This window comes from Lissotriton helveticus (assembly GCF_964261635.1).
Source record: "Lissotriton helveticus chromosome 1_1 unlocalized genomic scaffold, aLisHel1.1 SUPER_1_unloc_12, whole genome shotgun sequence".
NCBI classification, from domain to species: domain Eukaryota; kingdom Metazoa; phylum Chordata; class Amphibia; order Caudata; family Salamandridae; genus Lissotriton; species Lissotriton helveticus.
The window spans coordinates 4098696-4121550 of NW_027611651.1; the positions used below are offsets into that span (position 1 = coordinate 4098696).

Sequence of the window (22855 nt, forward strand, 5' to 3'; positions counted from 1 at the left end):
TGCGTGACATTTACCTCTGAAGCAGGAGAATGTGAGCTGCAGCTCTCTGGGTTAACCCTCGCAGTGCGTGACATTTACCTCTGAAGCAGGAGAATGTGAGCTGCAGCTCTCTGGGTTAACCCTCGCAGTGCGTGACATTTACCTCTGAAGCAGGAGAATGTGAGCTGCAGCTCTCTGGGTTAACCCTCGCAGTGCTGACATTTACCTCTGAAGCAGGAGAATGTGAGCTGCAGCTCTCTGGGTTAACCCTTGCAGTGCATGACATTTACCTCTGGAGCAGGAGAATGTGAGCTGCAGCTCGCTGGGTTAACCCTCGCAGTGCGTGACATTTACCTCTGAAGCAGGAGAATGTGAGCTGAGGCTCTCTGGGTTAACCCTCGTAGTGCATGACATTTACCTCTGAAGCAGGAGAATGTGAGCTGCAGCTCTCTGGGTTAACCCTCGTAGTGCATGACATTTACCACTGAACCAGGAGAATGTGAGCTGCAGCTCTCTGGGTTAACCCTCGCAGTGCTGACATTTACCTCTGAAGCAGGAGAATGTGAGCTGCAGCTCTCTGGGTTAACCCTCGCAGTGCATGACATTTACCTCTGACGCAGGAGACTGTGAGCTGCAGCTCTCCGGGTTAACCCTCGCAGTGCATGACATTTACCTCTGAAGCAGGAGAATGTGAGCTGCAGCTCTCTGGGTTAACCCTCGCAGTGCATGACATTTACCTCTGACGCAGGAGACTGTGAGCTGCAGCTCTCCGGGTTAACCCTCGCAGTGCATGACATTTACCTCTGAAGCAGGAGAATGTGAGCTGCAGCTCTCTGGGTTAACCCTCGTAGTGCATGACATTTACCTCTGAAGCAGGAGAATGTGAGCTGCAGCTCTCTGGGTTAACCCTCGCAGTGCATGACATTTACCTCTGACGCAGGAGACTGTGAGCTGCAGCTCTCCGGGTTAACCCTCGCAGTGCATGACATTTACCTCTGAAGCAGGAGAATGTGAGCTGCAGCTCTCCGGGTTAACCCTCGCAGTGCATGACATTTACCTCTGAAGCAGGAGAATGTGAGCTGCAGCTCTCTGGGTTAACCCTCGCAGTGCATGACATTTACCTCTGAAGCAGCAGAATAAGAGCTGCAGCTCTTCGGGTTAACCCTCGCAGTGCATGACATTTACCTCTGAAGCAGGAGAATGTGATCTGCAGCTCTCTGAGTTAACCCTCGCAGTGCATGACATTTACCTCTGAAGCAGGAGAATGTGAGCTGCAGCTCTCTGGGTTAACCCTCGTAGTGCATGACATTTACCTCTGACGCAGGAGACTGTGAGCTGCAGCTCTCTGGGTTAACCCTCGCAGTGCATGACATTTACCTCTGAAGCAGGAGAATGTGAGCTGCAGCTCTCTGGGTTAACCCTCGTAGTGCATGACATTTACCTCTGACGCAGGAGACTGTGAGCTGCAGCTCTCTGGGTTAACCCTCGCAGTGCATGACATTTACCTCTGACGCAGGAGACTGTGAGCTGCAGCTCTCTGGGTTAACCCTCGCAGTGCATGACATTTACCTCTGAAGCAGGAGAATGTGAGCTGCAGCTCTCTGGGTTAACCCTCGCAGTGCATGACATTTACCTCTGAAGCAGGAGAATGTGAGCTGCAGCTCTTTGTTAACCCTCGCAGTGCTGACATTTACCTCCGAAGCTCTGATGTAGAACAAATGAGGACACGAAATTCTTCAACCATGAAAATAATGCTTACGTTTTAACTGTGAAACTATGTGACAACAATTGAATTGATGTTACTCTTTTGGTCTGTCCTCACGATGTAGCAACTCTTATACAATTATGTTCAAAATTAGACAGTGCATCTATATAGAAATAGGCACTGGATGAATGTGGAAGTATGCCTGTATATCTTCAGTAGGGACCATGCACCAACTATGTGCTGAATATTGATCATCTACATCGCAATTGCATTGCAAATGCTTTTTTATACACTGTTGGTATAAACATATATTTTTGATAACTCATAATACTTGGTTGTTCACAATTTGTCTTTTCCTAATTCAAAGGTCCTCTTTGTTCTTATATTTCCTCAATGTTTTTTTCACACTTGTAGAACAAATGATGATCATAGTCCGAATTTCCATCTACGAGCCGTACTCGTCAGCACATTACACAACCTTGCATTTCATTAGCGACAAAAAAGTTAAAATCTCAAAGAAACTTGGCCCTACGCCTGGCTAGGAAAAACCCAGGCAACAACTGGTCTCTGGACTGGTCGGATAGGATCTCCTTTTACTCCGATGATATCCCTTGTACCTGGCCTACCCTCGATTCTCAATTCATAGGTTGTTGCATGTTCTTGCCCTCTTTCGACAGTACTCAGGTTATATCAATAACTGGGACAAATCATTGATTTATGTCCTCAGTGGAGAGCCCCCACGTCTTCCCCCGGGCAGCAGCGCTGATATAGTCACGGACGGTTTCCGCTATCTGGGCATTTATGTCACGAGGAACAAGTACGTTTTCTATCAGAAGAATCTCCTGCCTCCCCTGCATTGCCTCCAGGCTGACGTGCAGCACTGGAAGACACTGCCCCTTACTCTATTGGATAGAGCTGCCCTTTTTTAAAATTAATGTGAAAACCCAGAAGGGTTTGGCTCTGAAGCAGCAAGGCTGAGCTCAACTATATATCAACCAGAAGATAAAGTGCCAATACTGCTGTGATTCACTGTGATTATTTCGTCCTGATATAAGAATGTACCATCACTATATCAGCCAGCTTATGAATTGCTTTTATTTTTCAATTTTCATATCTCATTTGTTTAGAAAAAACCTTTTCAATTTTTTACATATGAACAACATATTACATCAACATACCCCACAAATTGACTGTACAAAATACACCATTGTCTAACACCATCACATCAAGCATTCTTCTTCATGCATACAACATTCATACCCATACTCTATATACAGCAAAAATCGATAAACCAAAATAAAAAATTCCACCAAAAGGAAGAATTTTTCCTATGGGAAAACACAAATCCACATTTTCAAGTTGTTATCACAATTTAGTACATTCAGCCAAATTATTGGACAAACTCCTATTACTGTGGAGAATTCACTTTGATTTACAACTCTTTTTTAACCACAGCGTGCAATTTGGTTTATCTTTGGCCTACGCGTTTAAAACCCCTCCCCAGTGTGTTCGGGGTTCTCATCAGGGCCGATAGTTTACTTTGCGTCAGACCTGTACTGCTTCCTTACATATCTTTGTGGTAGGAAGTGTCTACAAGAGTGAAAGGACGTGGAGTTGATTCCATGTTTGCGGGCGTGTTGATGAAATTGAGGAAACAGGAATGCCGCGTCTTACGAACTGTGTCTTTGGCTGGCCGTTCTTCCGTCAGGCTCGATTCCCGGTATGGAGCCCCGTCTGCGTGTCCCGTTACTGCCTCGATGGCTGCCCAATCAATGCGCGCGATTAAAGCATATTACTGGGCCTCACAATTAAAGGTCCTCAATCACTGGGCCCACCGTCCTCTTATGGAGCCAGCATACAGGATGGACAGGCTTAATATGACTGCGGGCATTTACCTACGAGCATTGTATGGAGGGCTCAGGCATCTACCCAACTATACTCCGACCTCTACCACAGTTGCGATCTGGCATGCGGCAACCGCCACATTGGGCTGTAAGGGGAAAATTACGCAGGTTACTCAATTGCTGGAATCGTGCCAATTGGGTATGCTCTCGGGTTATTCAAGGTTTGAAAAGTGGGATTTGATTGGTCTCTCCACGGTTGGGGACCTGTGGGCGAAAGGTGCTGTGGTTCCATTTGGAGAACTACAATTAAAATACCAACTGCATGAGGGGAAAATTGTTTCGTTATCTTCAGGCATGTAGTGCATTCTGTAAGGCAATTCCCAAGGTCTCCTATCTATCTTTTCTCCTCGCCTCTGGAAGATAGGCTTCTAGACGATTATCTCCCGGATAAGGCCATCTCCCTGACCTACCGTAAAATACTTAATAATTCACCCGAGACTCTCGACAAACTACGCACAAAATGGTGCGATAACGTGCAAGACTTATGTGATGAAGATTGGAGGGAGGCCCTGGCTTCTCCCCGGGCGGTGGCTGTCCATTCCCGCTTCAAGCTCATACAGCTTAAAATACCTCACAGGGCCTTATTATACTAATACAGCACTTGTTAAAGTGGGTCTCTCTTATTCCCCACTCTGTTCCCGATGCTGTCGTTCCACAGGGACCTTCTTATACTACTGGTACAGTACTGGAGTGCGATTTTGTCTACCATGTCCCAAATATGCCATAAACCTATAGAAACCTCTCCTCGACTTTGTCTCGTAAACATTTGGGGCTCCACTGACCTCTCTCGAACTGAACAAACATGGGCTTCGCTGGGCTGTATAATAGCAAAACGCAACATAGCCAGAACATGGAAGGGAGGAATGGTGCCCCAACACAGGGACTGGGCGGCCGACATGGACTGGTGCATGCAGGCTGAAAGAGTGGTGTATGAGAGCGGGGGATGCCCAGGTAAATGGACAAAAATATGGGGCCCCTCGAACGAAAGCAGAGGTCTTCTGTGCACTCCCTTTGATGATGGTTCCCCATTTAATGTTGATAACGAGACACTTTAAGGTTTAATACCAGTATGTGACCGAAAAATTATCAGTGACGCTTCTTTCTATTATATTAATTATAGGTACCTTGTGTTTATTTCACGTGATTCGACCATCTTGGCTACTGCTCTCTTTTTATGTTTTTGTATTCTTTTCATATTGTTTTTCGTTGTTTCTCTCAATAAAAAAGATTTATAAAAAAAAAAAAGAAGGTCGCAGAGGTGCAGACCTGTGAGAGCCATGCCGAGCACGCAGCTTCACTTCAGAAGAGTGCAGGATCAATAATGGAGGTCACAGAGCAGCAGCTGTGTGATAGCCAGGCCGAGCACACTTCAGAAGAGTGCAGGATCAATAATGAAGTGCAAAAAAAGGGAAAATCCTTTCTGAGTGTTGAAATTCTAAGTTAACAATAACATTTCTTTTGATTCTTTCAATCAACAGTTACCCCCAAGGAGTATTTCTAGTCAAAACATAACATTAAATGTATCTAAATATATTTTATTTTGTTTTTTTAAAACACAATTACTTTATATGATTAAATACACAGTAAAACAAAATTTAGAATTAAAAATTAAAAATACAATGAGGTACAATCATGTAAATTGTCTCTCCAAAGAACATTTTACATGAATCCATTCAAATTGTTGTAACAATTCACCCTCTCAAGATACATAAAAACAGTCAATTAATACAGTAAAAAAGCTTGTCGACGCGTTTCGGTGCTTCTTTATTTGGAACACCTTCCTCAGGACTATTTTAAAACATCTTCTTTTCTGAAAATGGATACATAACATTTGTTAGTTATTAAACTATCTAGGGGATTTTACATTTTAACCTTAAATGTCTTACATTCAAATGTGGTGCTATGATGTATTGCCACGTTTTATCCAGGAGTTGTAGTAAACTTTAATAACTCCTCATCCCCGCTATTTCATGAGAGAATCTATATATTGAAATGACATATTTTTAGAATTTAGTGCACGGTTATAGAAACGGCTTTTACTTATTCCATGTGCCTGATTTGTGAGTTAATATTCCCACCTACTTTTAGTTTATCAGGAAGCCTTTCAAAACATTGGCTTGATTCTATCCGGCATCTAAGGAGATTTCTTCCTTTATTCAATCAAGTTCGGCGTAGTTCTTTATGCCTCGTAGACTTGTGCATGGATCCCTCCTCTTTTTTCACAATTTGAGGCGATCACCTGCGTCTAAGCAAGTAACGCACATATTATAGTTGTTCCCGTTTAGATATATGCAGCTAGGTCAAAAGCGGGTTGCATAGAGATTACATCTTGTTCCTATGCTATCAATGCCCGACTCGGCACTCAGTAGTTTAAACTGGTTAAATTATTAAACAAAGTTTAAGAAAAACGACCATCTTTAGAATATGAGACTCTTTTTATTTTGTACAGTCAGCATATTGCCTTTAACGGGTACCCATGTTTTAGCGCTTCGGTTTAGCAAATACAGAGCGAGTTACCCCCTACCTTCCGAAAGTAAACGGAGGGACAGTTCTACCTATCTTCTTCAATCGTCCCCCTTACCTCTCAAGAGAACTCGCGCTCAAGCCGTCCGGTCTCCCTGGTTTCCCGTGTCGGTTAAAGCCACGTTTCGTGCTTTGGCCTTATATACACATGCCAACTAAGATTTTAAACAGTAATTCGAAACACCTGTATTTCATTAGCTCATTGTGAATCCTGTTTTAGCGCCATGTTTGTAGTTTGTTACTCAGGGGCATGGCGTCCACATCAGAAGACGGACATATGTATACAAAAGCCCGTATTTCTCTATCGCCTTATTGTGTAACCAATCTTTCATTTCTTAAATTGATGTTTACTTTTAAAGAGTCGCTAATGTCTCTTGACTTTTTGACGACGATTGATAACATTTTTTAAGCGACACTAAAGTATTTTCATTTTAACATGAGGCGCGATATTGTCAGCCATTTTAGTAGTTTCTAAATGCCCGCTTTCCAAAACAATCGGGTTCACATTATATTTTGACTTTAGTATCTTCCTATACATAAATTCAAATACATAAGTTCAGATTTCAAAATGATTTGTTTGAACGACGAACGCGGTCACCCAACCTAAGGGGTTATGGTAAATATCCAATCCAACTTCAAAGCCATATCCCTATATATTTATAATGTTTTGACATAATAACTCGTTAGTATAGAACGAGTCCCCCCCACTTTAATCCCTGGCAAGGCAGGTACCCTGGTTGAGTGATAACGTTCGTCCCTCTTACAGATGGTGTAGGTGTACTCTATTAGCAATCTGCTACGATTACTTTCACAGACTCTGATTGAATTTTAGAAACTTTGCATGATAATAGACAAAGAAACAAAATGTAATATTCACAGGGACCCGATGTTCTTATTCAGTAAACATTATTGTATTCCACAGTCAAAAATGACATAGATAGTAATCGTATTTCTACCATGGTGCACATTTAATATATTCTGTATAAACAATGCATATAGTTTCTTTAGCAGGTAAATACAGCGTGTACCCAATGTATGAATATATAAACAGTTACGTGCTACCTCACCATTCTCTCCCATTCTTCTCTGCTATTGAGGCCTTCAGTGTACGATCTAAACTTTGACATAAAGAATTGTTCTCTCTGTTTGCGTCTCTTCTCAGTATCACCACCTCTCATCGATGTTTTAATTTTTTCTAATATGAACCACTTAAGATCATCTTCTTTGTGGTTCATTGTTACCCAATGTTCAACTAAAGGGGCATTTTTCTTATTGTTTTTGAGGGCTGATCTGTGTTCGGATAGACGCAAGCGCATTTCTCTGCCTGTCTCCCCAATGTAGCACTTACGGCATGGGCACATAAGAAGGTATATGACATTGGATGTACTGCAATTTACATGGTCATTCATCCAATGTGTAGCGCCATTCAGTTCAACCTTATCAGATTTTATAATTGATTTGCAGTGGGTACACGTTCCACACGGCAAATTTCCACGAATTGGTGTACCATGGTCAATACTCAGTTGATAGCTTTTTTTGGGTTCTCTATAGGTATGCACTAAACAATTGCGGATCGTTTTATTCCTTCTATATGCAAAGGTTGGTTTGGGATCAATAATGAAGGTCACAGAGCTGCAGCTGTGTGATAGCCAGGCAGAGCACACTTCAGAAGAGAGCAGGATCAATAATGAAGGTCACAGAGATGCAGCTGTGTGATAGCCAGGCTGAGTACACTTCAGAAGAGTGCAGGATCAATAATGAAGGTCACAGAGCTGCAGATATGTGATAGCCAGGGTGAGCACAAGGCTTCACTTCAGAAGAGTGCAGGAATCATAATGTAGGTCACAGAGCTGCTGCAGCTGTGTGATAGCCAGGCAGACTTCTGTTCACCATAGATGAATTATTAACAAAGTCTCCGACCCACATGACGCGTGATTGCCGGGCTGAGCACAGGGCTTCTCTGCAGTAAAGTGACGGATCATTAACAAAAGTCACAGAACCTCCCAATGTCTGATAGCAAGGCCGAGCACAAAGTGAACCAAATCACCATTGTACATTCGTGGGTGACAGTTGTAGATGGCAGATGGATGATGGAGCTGCATTTTGAAATGATTGTTCTACAAAAGAAATAAAAAAAAGTGATTTATTGCACCATACTATTATATAGTTGGAACTAATCATGACACTATAGAATGTGCATAATAATTACTAGATTTTACATGGGAATAAAATTGTATGTTTTTGGATATGTAATAAAACAAAAAATAATTTGGATTTATAGTATTTGACTGCTGATTGTAAAGAATGAGATTGCTCTCCTACACTATCAAGATACTTTGTGCTGCCTGCAGAGAGTCTACAGAAGACCCAAAAATGATGGAGGGAATGCAGAACAAATCAAACATTCATCCACAGTCAGGAGCTCTGATTTAAATCCATTGTTCTTTTGCTCATCATGCCATCCCAGTTTACAACCAGCCATATGCAAATCTGTCTTGACCATGCTCCTCATTGGGAACAGTCCAGCCTGAACTGCCGAACCGGGTCCTCTTAGATCCAGAAATGAGCATCCTGAGAACGGTTTTGGCGTATCCCACTTATCAGCCAGGTCAGGTTCAATTCAGTGGCACAGTGAGCCCGGGACTCATGTCTGGCCATACCAGGAGCACTTAGTGCAAGAAAGCAAAAGACACACAAATGATGGACGGAATCAGGAACAAATCAAACATTCACCCCCAGTCAAGAGATCTGGGTTCAATCCATCCTTCTTTTGCTCACCATGCCACCCCAATTTAGAGCCAGCCATATGCAACTCAGTATTGACGCTGCTCCTCATGGAAACAATCCATCCCTAGCTTCCAAGGCAAGTCCTCCCTGGACTAGAAACAAGCATCCTAAGATCAGTTTCAAGGAATCACGCCTCATCAGCCAGGCTAGCTTGAATACTGTGGCACTGTGAGCCTAAGACCAATATCTGTGCATACCCGGCATAATTAGGGTGAGTCTGGCAAAGATGGCAGTTGAGGGGGGTCAAACTTGACAGTGTGTCCCTGGACTGACAAGGTTTCTTTGGTTGGGATGGTACTAGCTCTCCTATGTTGCTGGAAAGAGAAGTGCTACTGGTAATACAAAGATCTGTACTACACTACCCAACCAATGCATTATTTTTTAAGAGCGATAACAATATGTCTGTCGACGGCACTCCTCTTGTTAATAATCCAAATAAATACCACAAAATGTTCAGTACTTGAATGTATTTTGCTTCAAGAGGGATGTAAACATACATTTGTCATATTCAAAGTACAAAGTACAAAGAGTTTCTCGGAAAGCTCTCAGCACCTTGGAAGGGTGAACAGTTATAAAGCTAAGGTTATTTAAGGTTTGGGTTTCATATCTATAATGTCGGTCTACCCATGTCCCGGACTAACCGGGCAGTTTAAACATTTTTCATAGTATGTGAGGCTGTTTTTTTAAGCCCTTGTGAGAACATACAGTGCTAAAAGTCTAGCAAAAGCAATCCATGGCGCCCTCCACTGGTGTTTCTGAGTCGGACCTGCTTGAGCTTCTGTTGTATAGAGAATTCTGTGGGTTGCTCTGGGGGATAATAATTCCGTTGTCCTACGGAAGCTTAACTTTAAATGTTTATTGACTAGAATGGAACTAAATGCCCTCCTGGACTGGGCCAAGATATGGGCATGTAAGTATTCCATACTGAAGTATGTCTTTGTTATTGACAAGATCTGCTGAGATTCCAAGGAGAAAGTTCACGGAATCATTTTGATGTTCTTGTTGTCACTGAGTGTAGATGATTAGAACATGGATCACTGTCATCACACTGTTTATTCAGCACAAATATGTGTGTGGAATTTTGTTAAAATGTCCTCATTTTGTGTGCATTTCACACCAATACTTCTGAAGTCAGGGGACCATATCTATAAATTAATACAGTTGAATACAATTACTAGAGTGAGGCTCAGTCATTTGGTAATTTTAGAGAATCAAAATATTTGCCACCAAGAACTGGGAACGTAAAATGATTATATTTGTTTTTTTTAGGTAAACCGTTTTCTGCCCCTGGTTCTCTTTAAAACAGATGCCAGCCGATATGCCTACAAAGCTGGTTTGATATACAGCCTAGCACACAAGGTCAATGTCTGGAAGCCTAGGACGAGGTCTCTTTCAGAACTTGGGATTGAAACCTTTAGTTGGTGTTAAATGCTAGAAAGAGCAACGCCCCTCCATGGAGCCAGAGTTCCGTCCACCATGGCACTTTTGGTGTGGAAGGCTTTGTGAACCAATGACATTCAAGTAAAGAAATACGACTTCCTATCAACTTGGCTGCCTGTGAGGAGGCGCTAGGGGGCGCACAGCGGAATGGCTGCCTGAGCCGCAGCTCCGCCGGGCGATCACCATCTATGTGGTCTGTTGCCGCTCTACCCCCGCTAATCCACTCCCCGAGACCATCCACCGGAGGGGGAAGATGTGGTGCGTCGGCGACTGGGGTGAAACTCAACCACCACTTCGGGAATTTTAACTTTTGGCCGTGTATGATGTGACGCGCAGCCGCTCGCCTGACAATATGGCCGACATCAGTTTGCGGCCTCCTGAACAAACATCAGCACACGGGGGTGAGGATCTGCGCTCAGGGACCTTGTAAATATCTTGCTTTGCCTTTCACCCCCATATACGGCCAAAAGACTATGCCGGCCCCTGGGTCCGAGTGCCTGACAATATGGCGGCGAGAGGTTCCGGAGTGAAGAGATCGCCGCCTTCGCGCCAATAAGCACGGACTCTGCTGAGCTGGGCTTACCGACTGGAGGCTCGAAGGGGATCACCGATGGGTTGCGGACCGCTGAGCAAACACAATTACTGACTGCTCTGGCCAGATTTGCTGTCGCCGCCTGCACTGCCGATTTGGCGGGAGTCCAGCCGTACTCGCTGGAAGCTTCAGCGTCAGAGGGTCACACACAGTGAGCTGTGATCCCGCGTCCTGCTGCCTGCTGCGGGGGCCCAACCGGGGGTGCAGGTGATCTTTGGCTGCATCGCATCGGACTGCGGTAGGAGTGCACCGACCACGTCCCCCCCTCGAGACCCGCGTTGTCTGATGAGGAGCACCTAGAGGCTCCTTCCCGGACGCAGGCACGATATCACGCACAACTGCTCACTATCTTGACCGGTGCATTACGGCGGTGGCGGTAAGAGTCACGAGGGCATCTGGGCCCGTATTCAGGAAGGCGGCTTCCCCCTCCACCAGCATGGGGAAACCTGATAAACAACAACCAAAGATCTCCTTCGACAACAGAAAGATGACGAAACTTGCGGATGGGGCGGTGGAGGATGGCGGCGCGGCCGAACCACTACTCAATAGCAACATGGAGAAGATACTATTGGCGATTCAATCGAATCTGCAAGACATCAACGGTAAGCTTGACAACCTGACATGCAGGATGGATAGTATGGCCGCCCGTCAGGAGAAGCATGGCGAACGTCTGGATGAGGCGGAGACCAGGATTTCCGCCGTTGAATATGTAGCGCGGACCTCCACCACAAAGTGCGCGGGAATGGAACGTCTCTTGGAGGTGATCAAGGCGAAGGAGGAGGACTTGGAAGCACGTTCGAGGCGCAATAACGTTAGAATAGCGGGCCTGCCGGAGACGACCAACACTGGGCAGATGGAGCACTATGTCGAAAATCTGTGTAAAGATCTCTTTGGCGCGGAGGCCTTATCATCAGTCTTCATAGTAGAGCGTGCCCATAGATCGCTAGCCCCCAAGCCGCCGCCCGGGCGAGAATTCTCAACTACCGGGACAGAGACACGATCCTCCGGCTTGCGCGGGAAAAGGGCAAAATCAACCATCAAGGCAACTCCCTGGAGTTCTACCCGGATCACACGGTTGCAGTTCAACAGGCACGTAAGGAATTCTCCTCCGTGAAGGCTAAGTTGCGTGATCTGAACATTGTCTACTCCATGTTGTATCCAGCTCGACTTCGAGTGGTGTGGAAGGAGAAAGCAATCGTGCTGGCAACACCCAGGGCGTCCCAGGACTTTGTTAAAAGGGCACAGCGTGAGTCGAGAGAGGACTCGCAAAATGACCAGCGCAGGGACTCGGACTGAGGCCACTGACGTTGTCTCTCGTCATACAGCGGTGAGTTTTTGTTGTACTGTTTAACACCATGGATGGCCGCGTGGCCACTGTTGGCTGGACTGAGCAGCTCCGCCTGGGACCGAACTCCTGAGGGTAGACAATGTCGCTTTTATAGCAATCACTGTATATCGGTGGGGCTGCCGTCCATTGAAACGGTGGGGGCTACAATACACTTCTGTTTTTATCTTGATTTTGACAATTACCTGCAGCTGGCCCATGCCAAACTCTCCGCCCCACGATACATTTGTTCACGAAACCGAGACAGGCTGCTGCAGTAACTGCTGCATGGGGCGGCTGACCAGCTCCTACCCCTTGAATTAGCGTGTACATCTTCCAGTCGAGAGCCGCCGGGGTGCGGTGAACGTGCGTGATTATCACACAACAGGGTACACTGCCTTGTGGTACAGACTCCTGCTGTCATGAGCCCATTTGAACACATCTTGAATGTACTACCCACTGGCGGCCTCGCACTTAATACAAGGGGCGATATGTACGAAGGGCGGGATGAAGATGGTGCCGGCCACTGACATCGGATGGGGTCGGGATGTCGCTGTAATACCCCTATAACACTGCTACTACTTGTGTAATATTGCCGAGGCATTGGAGAGTGGGGGGGGTGGCGGGTAATTGATCACATGTATTAAGCATATATACAGTTTTTACAGTATCGCCGGAACCCGACCACCGGGTGTAGAGTTGTGCTCCTAGCGGACCTCCGTGAGGATAATACCCACCACGAGTTCTCAGTATGGGCACTGAGTTGATGGTTAAATGTTTGGGGGAATTGTGCTCTGAGGGGATATGGCTTCGGCAGGTTGGGGTTGCTGGAGTGGGTGGGATAAGGGGAGGGGGGATGATTGAATGTTTGCAAAGACCGACAACATTGCAGATGTATAGCTTCTTAGGTTCTACACCGAACTGGGCTGCCATTGGTATGATTGTTCTTTGTACTGAGGACGGATGGGCACCGCATGCAGTATTGGTATATACAGGAATGAAGTGTTTCGCATTAGCTGATGTCAATGGGTTCTAGGGATGAAGGCAGATTATGCTTGAACGTTCTTACTTGGAACATAAGGGGGTTCTCTAGACCTCAGAAGGTCAGGCAGGTTTTTGCTAGTCTTAACAGATGGAACATTGATGTAGCGTTCATACAGGAATCACACCTCGCACCACACACTCACGCACATTTGGGAGAGAGGTGGGCTGAGTCCGCATATAGGGCCTCTTATTCTTCCTATTCCCGCGGGGTGATTATTTTGATTAGGAAAGGGGTCAACTTTGAGGCACGGCACGTTATGCATGATCCCGCTGGCAGATACGTGCTGGTGACAGGTACACTGAGGGGCCAACGAGTGACATTCTTTAACGTCTATGGACCAAACACGGATGCTCCAGAATTCTTCCGGGAAATCTGGGGACACTTACAAACACATGCTAGCGCACACATACTCTGCGGGGGGGACTGGAACGTGACATTGCAGGACGGGCTAGACCGCTCCTCTCACTCGCTAGAACAGCACAAGCAATCGCGGCAAATGGTGGGTCACATGATGGAGGATCTGGCCTTAGCGGATCTCTGGAGGCTGCAACATACTGACGCGCCAGGCGCTACACACATCACTGCGTCTCACAATAGTTGGTCCAGGTTAGATTACTGGCTGGGATCTAGGGACATGGCTCTGTGGGTTCGTAAGTTACAGGTGCTGCCCCGCACATTATCAGACCACAACCCTGTCATGCTACAGGTGGAGCTGCCACGTTACACACCTCCCCCTTTCCAGTGGCGATTCAATTCCCGTGCCCTCTCAGACGCAGTCTATGTTGACACCATAAAAAAGGCAATAAAGGACTACTTTGATATTAATGCGCAAACAACGGAAGACCCATGCCTTCTCTGGGAGGCATTCAAAGCCACGATTAGAGGAGTCTGCATGAGCACCACCATAGGGATACTCAAGGACATTAGGGGCCAAATTCGTCGCTGTGAGAAGCAAATGAGGGACTTAGAATTGTTGTATGAGACGACACAGGATATTTCGCTTCTACCTGGCTTGCGCGACTTGAATACGGAGCATGCGGACTTTCTGGAGTCCGAGATAAAGTACTTAGATCGCCCACATGTGGCTAGAGCCTTCGGGGAGGGGGGTAGGCCAGGGGGTGTACTGGCGCGTAAAATTTGTGAGGGACGGGGACACACAGCGATACTCAGAGTCAAATCTAAGGAAGGTGTACTACAAACGCACTCTGAAGATATATTGAAATGTTTTGTAGACACCTTTGGCTCGCTATATCAGTCACAGCCCACAGCCCCAGCGGAGGACACGTATGACTATTTACACGATGTGGCAATTGGCTGGCTATCGGATGCACACAGGGAGTACTTGGCTAGGCCCATCACAGTAGAGGAGGTGACTGAAGTGATCACTTCACTTCCGAATGGTAAGGCGCCGGGCCCTGACGGGTACACCTCTGAATTTTACAAGCAGTTTGCGGATATTATCGCTCCCTATTTAGTGGACATGTATGGCGCCGCCTTCGAGAAATCGTTACTCCCCCCCACTCTGCGAGAAGCCATGTTCATCGCTCTCCTAAAGCCATCCAAAGATCCGGAGGAATGCGATTCCTACAGACCTCTATCCTTGATTAACGTGGACTCAAAAATCCTCGCAAAACTGATCGCAGGTCGGCTGTCCCCCTTGATGACCCGCCTGGTCCTTCCGGATCTGTGGTAAATAAATAATTAAATACCGGTTCTATTTTTCAGGATACTCGTACAAACAGATAGCTCAATAAATAAGAGTCAGGATTCGAGGTATCTTGAGTCTGCAGGTTTTAATAAAGCATAAAGGACAGGAACAGGACAACCTGCATGGGAATAGGATGGCAGCTGCCGGGGGCAGGAACGGGATGAGCGCTAACTTTTAGTAACAATACATTAGTATATATATCAAAGCAATTACATTACATTCAATACAGTAGGCGTAGCAGTGGGCGTTTCTAGTAGCAGTCGCGAAAGATAAGAGTGAAAGTAGGTGTAACAAGAGGCGTGTACAGGGCGTATACATAGACATGTGATGTGAACGTAACAGAAGTGTCATGAATGGGGCGGAAACATGGAGGGGGCTACCTGAGGATCCGGGACCTCTAACCTAGTGGTGCGCGCAAACGGGCAATGACGTGTTACTAGGGAGAACTGGGGGCTATGACTTCTGCGCTAGAAGAGGAGACTAAAGTCTGCGGAGTCAGAGCGACATGTACCTAAAGCCTATCTGGTATCTGGTGTTTAGAGAACATGTTGATAGAATCCAAAAGTTATCAGGGTAAAGGCTACTTGACACTAAGGCTGGTGCATGCATTATTCTACATGTATTGCGTGTGCGAGGAATATTCGATGAACATTAATACAGTATTTCTCTTATATGGAGACAGAAAGGCTAGACTATGACTGAAACTATTGATGCGATTCAGTAGCTTAGGAATGCAGAGAAGGAGGGCTGGACTGATAACTAGAAGCATAACATACTCTTGGCAGACAGGCAGGCAGAGCCAGGCCGGGCCGGGCACTGTGAGGCAGGAAGTAAGCGAAGGGTCAGGGATGCAGGTGGGGGCTGCATCGCTCCTCGGAGAGGGTTCAGGAGACAGGAGCTGAATCTGGTGTCCGGGCCCTTTTGAGGCCTAGAAACGGGGACTTTATTCTGAATTAACGTGCACACTGTGAAACGTGGCAACATAAGTTTACATAGGCCTAATACTTGTAGCTTTCACGAGAACTGGAAACTGGCATACTAGAGTTGGACACAACTGTAATTGCGTCTTTAATCGATCATAGGGGATACATATGCATATTAATCATGCACATATAACATAGGATGGGGAACACGTAGGGACACAGAACATGGCAAAATTTACTTTTCCACATTCCCTCCTTGTCACTACGTTTCCCTCAGGAAACATCAATATTCATGATACCATCTATCATTTCATGCAGTATCATTTGCTCGTCTCGAATTGGCTTGGAACGGGACTTAGGACTAGGAATACAGGATGTAGCACAAATGCCGCAAATCGCAGGGCCACATTGTAAACAGAGGCAGCAACTGAATTTGATCATTACTGCTATACCTAGGAACGACAATACTTTCCATCCCCAGGCAGAAATTATACTCCAGAGCCAACCGGACCATGTCCAGGTGCCTGGATTCTGGTGTAACTGATGGGCAATTTTATGAAGTCTGGTTATAGCTGAATAAACAGACGGCGCGTTATTAGGAATGAAAATGCAGCAACTAGATCCGATGACTCTACATGCTCCTCCTCTATCGGCCAGTATGACGTCAAGAACGAGACGATTTTGGAGCACAACAAATCTCATAGCAGATTGCTCTTCGGTTAGGTTACCTAGAGCAGAAGTAGTCTCATTCACTACTGCTTCAAGGGTTCTGGTTAATCTACGGATTAATTTACTATTCTGGACGGGTCCTATAAAGAAGAAGAAACCTTTATTGAAATCTTGATACTGTTCAAGAGTAGTTTCAGTTTGATCGACAATCGGGGACTCGATCTCCCTTCTATGTCTAATGTGTACTAGATGTGTGTTTCTATGATAATCAGATGGGGTTAGAAAAACTGGTGGCAGTAGGAAGGCAATGTAACATGTTCCATCCCAATCGAGGGGCAGACGAACATATGCGGTCTGACCACAAACAAAATAAGAATGACGTGAGGCTTTGAAAATAGATTTCCCACTGTCACTATACTCGACAATAGTAGTACAATCACTATGTCCTACATGTGCGGAACCATTCTTTCTGACACATAATTCGCCTTTGACTGGTAGTACTGAAATAGCAGGCAGATCTGGAGTTGTATCGGACTGAACATTCAGGACCATGAAATTCGATGAATAATTACCTAAATCATATACTTCATTTTCTAGATCTAACCCTATTCTATGGGAAAGACCTTGCTTGTCTGGAAAACATGTGCTATTGAGAAGGGACATATCAGTTGAAGATGACGTTAACGTGGACCATGCTCCACACGAACCATTATGTGAAAACGGATAAGGAAAGAGTGGCAGAACTCCCTTCGGTGTCTGGAAAGGGGGGAGTCGACCACACACCCAACAATTAGTGGCATTGCTGGTCTGGTGTGAATAGTGTAGCATTCGGATAAAGGTATTATTACGCATAGCAAGACGATAGGATAGCTCGTGAGGAGGCAGATCACTAAATGTGTGCTCTACTGTAGCGTTGGAAAACATATGTACATGTGAAATTGGAAAACATAAATGGAAAGCATAACTTGTGCAGGAAACCATAAGACTCAAAAATAACATAAAAGATAAAATGACGATACATCTTTTAGAGTTTTGACTAACTCTCTCACTGTGGGTGTCTATCTCATACATGTCAGGAACCTGTCTAACCGTTTCACCCGAGAGGGACTTAGACAATTAAACTGGCTGACTTATTTTACTAGACCGGAGTTTCATTTTATACTCCTGCTGCGGAGTTTTCTCTAACAGGGGAACTTTAAGTTCAGAGTCTGTTTTTAGGCAGTCTTTAGGATTTGGGCAGTCCTTAACAAATGTCTTTTCACGCACTCCATGGAACTTCTTTATGTGGGACAGATGGATCCATCCTTTCCTTCCCTCCAGCTTGGCCGCGGTCCTTGTTGTCAGTAAGACTAGGCGAGGCTCCTTCCAACGGGGCTCCAGCGGACTTGAACGATCAAAATTACGGACCAGTACTAGGGTGCCAGGAACGATTTCATGCGGTTTCACCTCGATATTGTCTGGAAATGCGGCGGCAACCTGTGAACGACAAGAGTGTAGGGCAGACATCAAGGAAGCTAGGTAATCTGTCAGCATATTACTGGAAACGTCTGTAATACTTCGGGGTCTAGGTGTACCCCACATGTTAGGGGGACGGCCGAATACGACCTCGTACGGGGACAGACCTGATCTGGAATGTGCAACCATGCGCATATAGAATAGAGCAACTGGCAGGGCAACTAGCCAGTCTACACCTTTCTCTTTACAAACTTTGGCAATGCGGATTTTCAGAGTCTGATTATGTCTCTCTACGAGACCGGCTGCTTCAGGATGACGTACACAATGGAACTTCCACTGGTACCCTAACAGAAGGGACACATGTTTCATAAGTTCAGATGAGAATGGCTGGCCGTTATCTGAATACACGACCCTAGGGAGTCCATAACGGGGAAAAAATTCACGAACCAACTGCCTGGCATTGGTCGCGGCTGTGTAATCTGGGACTGGATATGCCTCTGTCCACCTGGACAAAGCGCATACAACTACGAGGACATACTTGAAACCTCGACATCGCTCCATCTGAATGTAATCCATCTGGAGGACTTCAAAAGGGTGGTCAGGAGGTTGGAATCCACCTTGTTCCACCGGAACACTTTTACCTGGATTGAACTGGCAACATATCATACAGGTACGGACTTTCTGCTTGGCGGCAGCTCGTAAATGCTTGTTGAACCAAATGTTCTGAATACTGTCTAACATGGCTTTTTCTCCTAAATGTGCAGGACTATGTGCGGTATTAATAATGACTTGAACCATTGAGTCGGGGAGAAACCATGTGGCTTTTCCCTTCGTCAACCATCCTTGATCTGTCTGGACCCCTCCTTGTTCGGACCATTTCTTGATTTCATCGGGAGTAGCATGTGACTGGATATCTATGACATCTTGTGTAGGGTCCTTAACTGTCATACAAGTAGTCTGATCTGAAGTGTGTGTCAGTGTCGTGTTAACTGGTATGTCTGGAGTCTGAGCTGTGAGCTTGGCTGTTCGATCTGCTAGATCGTTACCCTGGGAAATGATGTCAGTGACTTTCGTATGTGCTTTGCACTTCATAATAGCAATAGCTGTCGGTAAATGTATTGCATCTAACAGAGCCTGAATAAGGAGACCATGCTGAATCTTGGTTCCATGAGAAGTCATGAAACCTCTTTCTTGCCAGAGCACTCCAAAGTCGTGTACGACTCCGAATGCATAACGTGAATCTGTGTATATGTTTACTTTCAGGTTCTTGGCACGTATGCAGGCTTGGGTCAGAGCGACTAGCTCTGCTGCTTGAGCGGACAGGGTGTCAATACGGTGTGTCTCTCTAACTTCAGTGTCAGTAGTCACTGCATATGCGGCTACTAGTTCTCCTGTACTTGTTCTCATACATGAACCATCCACATAAAGTGTCAGGTCGGGATCAGATAATGCAATATCTGTCAAGTCTTGTCTTGGCTTTGTCATGGTGTTAACAACTTCCACACAGTCATGTGTGGCAGGATTTGAAGTAACTGACGGTAACAGTGTAGCAGGATTTAAAACGTTGCAGCGTCTGATTTCTATGTGTGGCTGGAACAGTGTCAGTTCATAACCTGTTAAACGTGCAATTGTCAAGTGCTGAGTCTGTGTTCGGTTTAAAAGAACTTCCACGGAATGTGGAACTTGTACTGTCAGGGAGTGTCCTAATACTATGGAATCACTTTGTCTGATAGCTAGAGCTGTGGCTGCAACTGACTTGAGGCACGCAGGCAAAGCCTGGGCTACTGGATCTAATGTGCTCGAAAAATAAGCACAGGGCTTGTATTGTCCTGCTTGATCTTGTGTGAGAACAGATAATGCAGTACCATCACGTTCTGTGACAAAAAGTGTAAAAGGCTTACTGTAGTTCGGTGTTGCTAGAACTGGAGCTTGGCATAAGGCTTTCTTTAATTCATTAAAAGCAAGTGTATGTTCCTGGGTCCAAGGGAGGACAGTCGATACGGCTGCCTCCTGTGTCATTAACTGTATCAGTGGCTTGGCTAGAAATGCATACTGAGGAATCCATTGTCTGCAATAAGAAGTGAGGCCGATAAAAGCTCGTACCTCCTTCTGGGTCTTGGGCTGTGGAAGACTCGCTATTAACTGGATAAGGTCAGGTGTCAACTGCCTACCCCTCTTGGACAGTAAGTGTCCTAAGTAAACCACTTGCTGGACACAGAATTGAAGCTTCGAAGGGGACACCTTGTGCCCCATCTCGGCTAGGAAATACAGGACTGTAAGTGACGCACGCTCGCAGTCACGTTCAGAACGGGCTGTGATCAGTAGATCATCGACATACTGGAGCAGGGCAGTGTCAGTTGGCATGTGAATATTGTCTAGTTGTCTTTTAAGTGCTTGACTGTAAATACTAGGACTCTCTGTGAAACCTTGAGGAGCTCGTGTGAATTTATAGCTCCTTCCATTTAAACAGAATCCGAAAAGGAACTGGCTGTCTGGATGAATTGGGACACTAAAAAATGCGTTCTTGAGGTCGATAACAGTAAAGACCGTGGCTTCAGAATCAATGGCTGTCAATAGGGAAGAAATATCGGGAACTACTGGGTACTGGGGAATGATACATTTATTAAGTTCTCGGAGATCAATCACTAATCGATAAACTGGAGGTGCATTTGGATCAGTACGTTTCATGACTGGAATGATAGGAGAATTACATACATTGGAATCAGTTTCTACAACCACTCCTTGAACAATGAGCTCGTCAATAATTTTGGATAAGGCTGCTACAGCCTCAGGTGGCAATTTGTACTGTCTGATTCGTGGTAACACTACACCTTGTTTCAGAATCACACGGTGGGGTGTGATCTGCATACATCCTACATCAGTTGGACCTTGCGCCCATAAATGCTGTGGTACATTCAATAGTCTTGGATCAAAATCACGTAATACATAATGACCTTTAAAATCTCTAAGGAACAAACGAACTCCCTCTGGGGAGCAACAAATAATTGCACCTAATTCTTTTAATGTCTTGATGCCTAATAAATTTTCTGGACATGACTTCGTAAGTAACAGATCAGTAGTTCGGGACAATGGACCTACTTCTAGAGAAACTGGTTTCGAAATCTCATTAACAATTGGCTTTCCTGAAAATCCAAGGGAAACATTTCTAGAGCCTGAGAGCGGAGCCCCTGGAACCTCGTCGTGACTGATAGTAGTCCTACTTGCCCCTGTATCAATCAGAAACTTTCTGTCTTTCCCTAATACTTGACTGTGTACATAGGGACCCTCTTGATCTACAGGTATCTCGATGAGAGGCAAGCCTACCTCCCTCTCTAGGCTGTTTCATGAATACTGCTGGTACTCTGGATACTCGGACTGTGCATACTGGTACATCTGCTGTGTAACATGCTGTGTTGCAGCTATAGGCTGCGGTACTGTAACTGTCTGTTGTGCATTCTGTGGTGTCTGGGAAGTCTGTGTAACTTGTTCTTGTCTAGGCGGACGTGGTCTTTCTTTAGTCTTACCGGTAGCTATGTTGTGTTTCAGAACTGCACACTCGTTTATAAAATGACCTGGCTGTTTACAATAATTGCAGGTCCCTTTAACAGGAACTGCAGGATGACTGGCTTGATTCGGACCCCTCTTCTGACTGTCTTGAGGAACAGATTGTGCAACTAATACTTTCATTTTTGTGTCTTTCATACGTCTCCTTTCGTGTTCTTGCTCTTCCCTGATTCTGTTCTGGTGGTACTGAAGCATTTGCAGCATTTGTGACGGAGTATTAGCTTGCCAGGTACTTTCGACTTTCAGAACTCGATTTTTGACTTGTGGACTTGAATTCTCGACTAGTTTAGTAACAAAAAGATGAGGGTATGACTCGCTACTTGTTTTCAAACCACTGTTAATAATAAAACATTTCTCGAATCTAGAATAAAAATCACTAGTATCTTCGTCTTGTTTCTGTTTACAGGCTGAGATGGCATCCCAGTCTTCCTTTTTCGTGGCTAGTAATCTTGGCAAAACTTGTATCAATAGTTCGGGTAATTCTTTACATTTATCTCCAAGACCGGTACCTGGTACACGTGTATTATCTTCAGCTTCTAGAGCTGTCCAATCTATCTTTTTCTCTCCCACCTCCCATTCTTTTTCTTTGAGTTTTTCATATATGCCCGCAGGCAACAGGACCTTTAACATTTTAATGATATCTGGATACGTGTATTCACCCATACGGAGCATGTCTTTTAATTCACGGTGGAACCCTGCTGGATCTTTATCGTGACAGGGAATTAACTTCTTCATCTCTAAGAGTTCCATCTTTGTAATGGGGGTGTAAACAAATACTCGTTCTAGATCACCACCCTCTTTCTTGACTGGATGTACCTCTCGTAACGGATGCTGTCTGTCTATATAGAATGGTTTACTGTCTGAGGGTGAGACATGAACAAAATGCGGATTCAGGAACGTTCGGTATTTGTGGCGCTGTTCTAGAATAATACTAATCAAATCGGTACCTAGACCTTTCCATCTGTACTGTAGTAACTCGTTCAGAATATCATGTAACGGACCTGGATCTGAATGTTGACCCTCATACAGAGTGATGAGGTGTTGGATCATATACATACCCACCAGTCGCTGCTCGGCTGGGGGCAGTTTCAGAAACGTTTGTGCCACTATTTCGTCTGGAAAAGTGGTAGAATCAGTAGTCCATCGGACTGCTGATCGGGCTAGTTCTTGTTCATGCATAGTACTGAGCTCACTATAACCTATTCGTGATTTCAGAATTTTATCGGTAACTTGGAAT

General features: G+C 45.3%; 1 protein-coding gene across 1 annotated transcript in view; it reads left to right on the forward strand.

The window, feature by feature from the left end:
* The window catches only part of LOC144805497 (uncharacterized), a 134279-nt gene that overhangs the window by 72736 nt on the left and 38688 nt on the right, over window positions 1-22855 (forward strand). The window contains exon 5 of the mRNA XM_078672042.1: window positions 17254-17266. Within this exon, the coding sequence (XP_078528168.1) occupies window positions 17254-17266 (13 nt within the window). The remainder of the gene's footprint in view (window positions 1-17253; window positions 17267-22855) is intronic.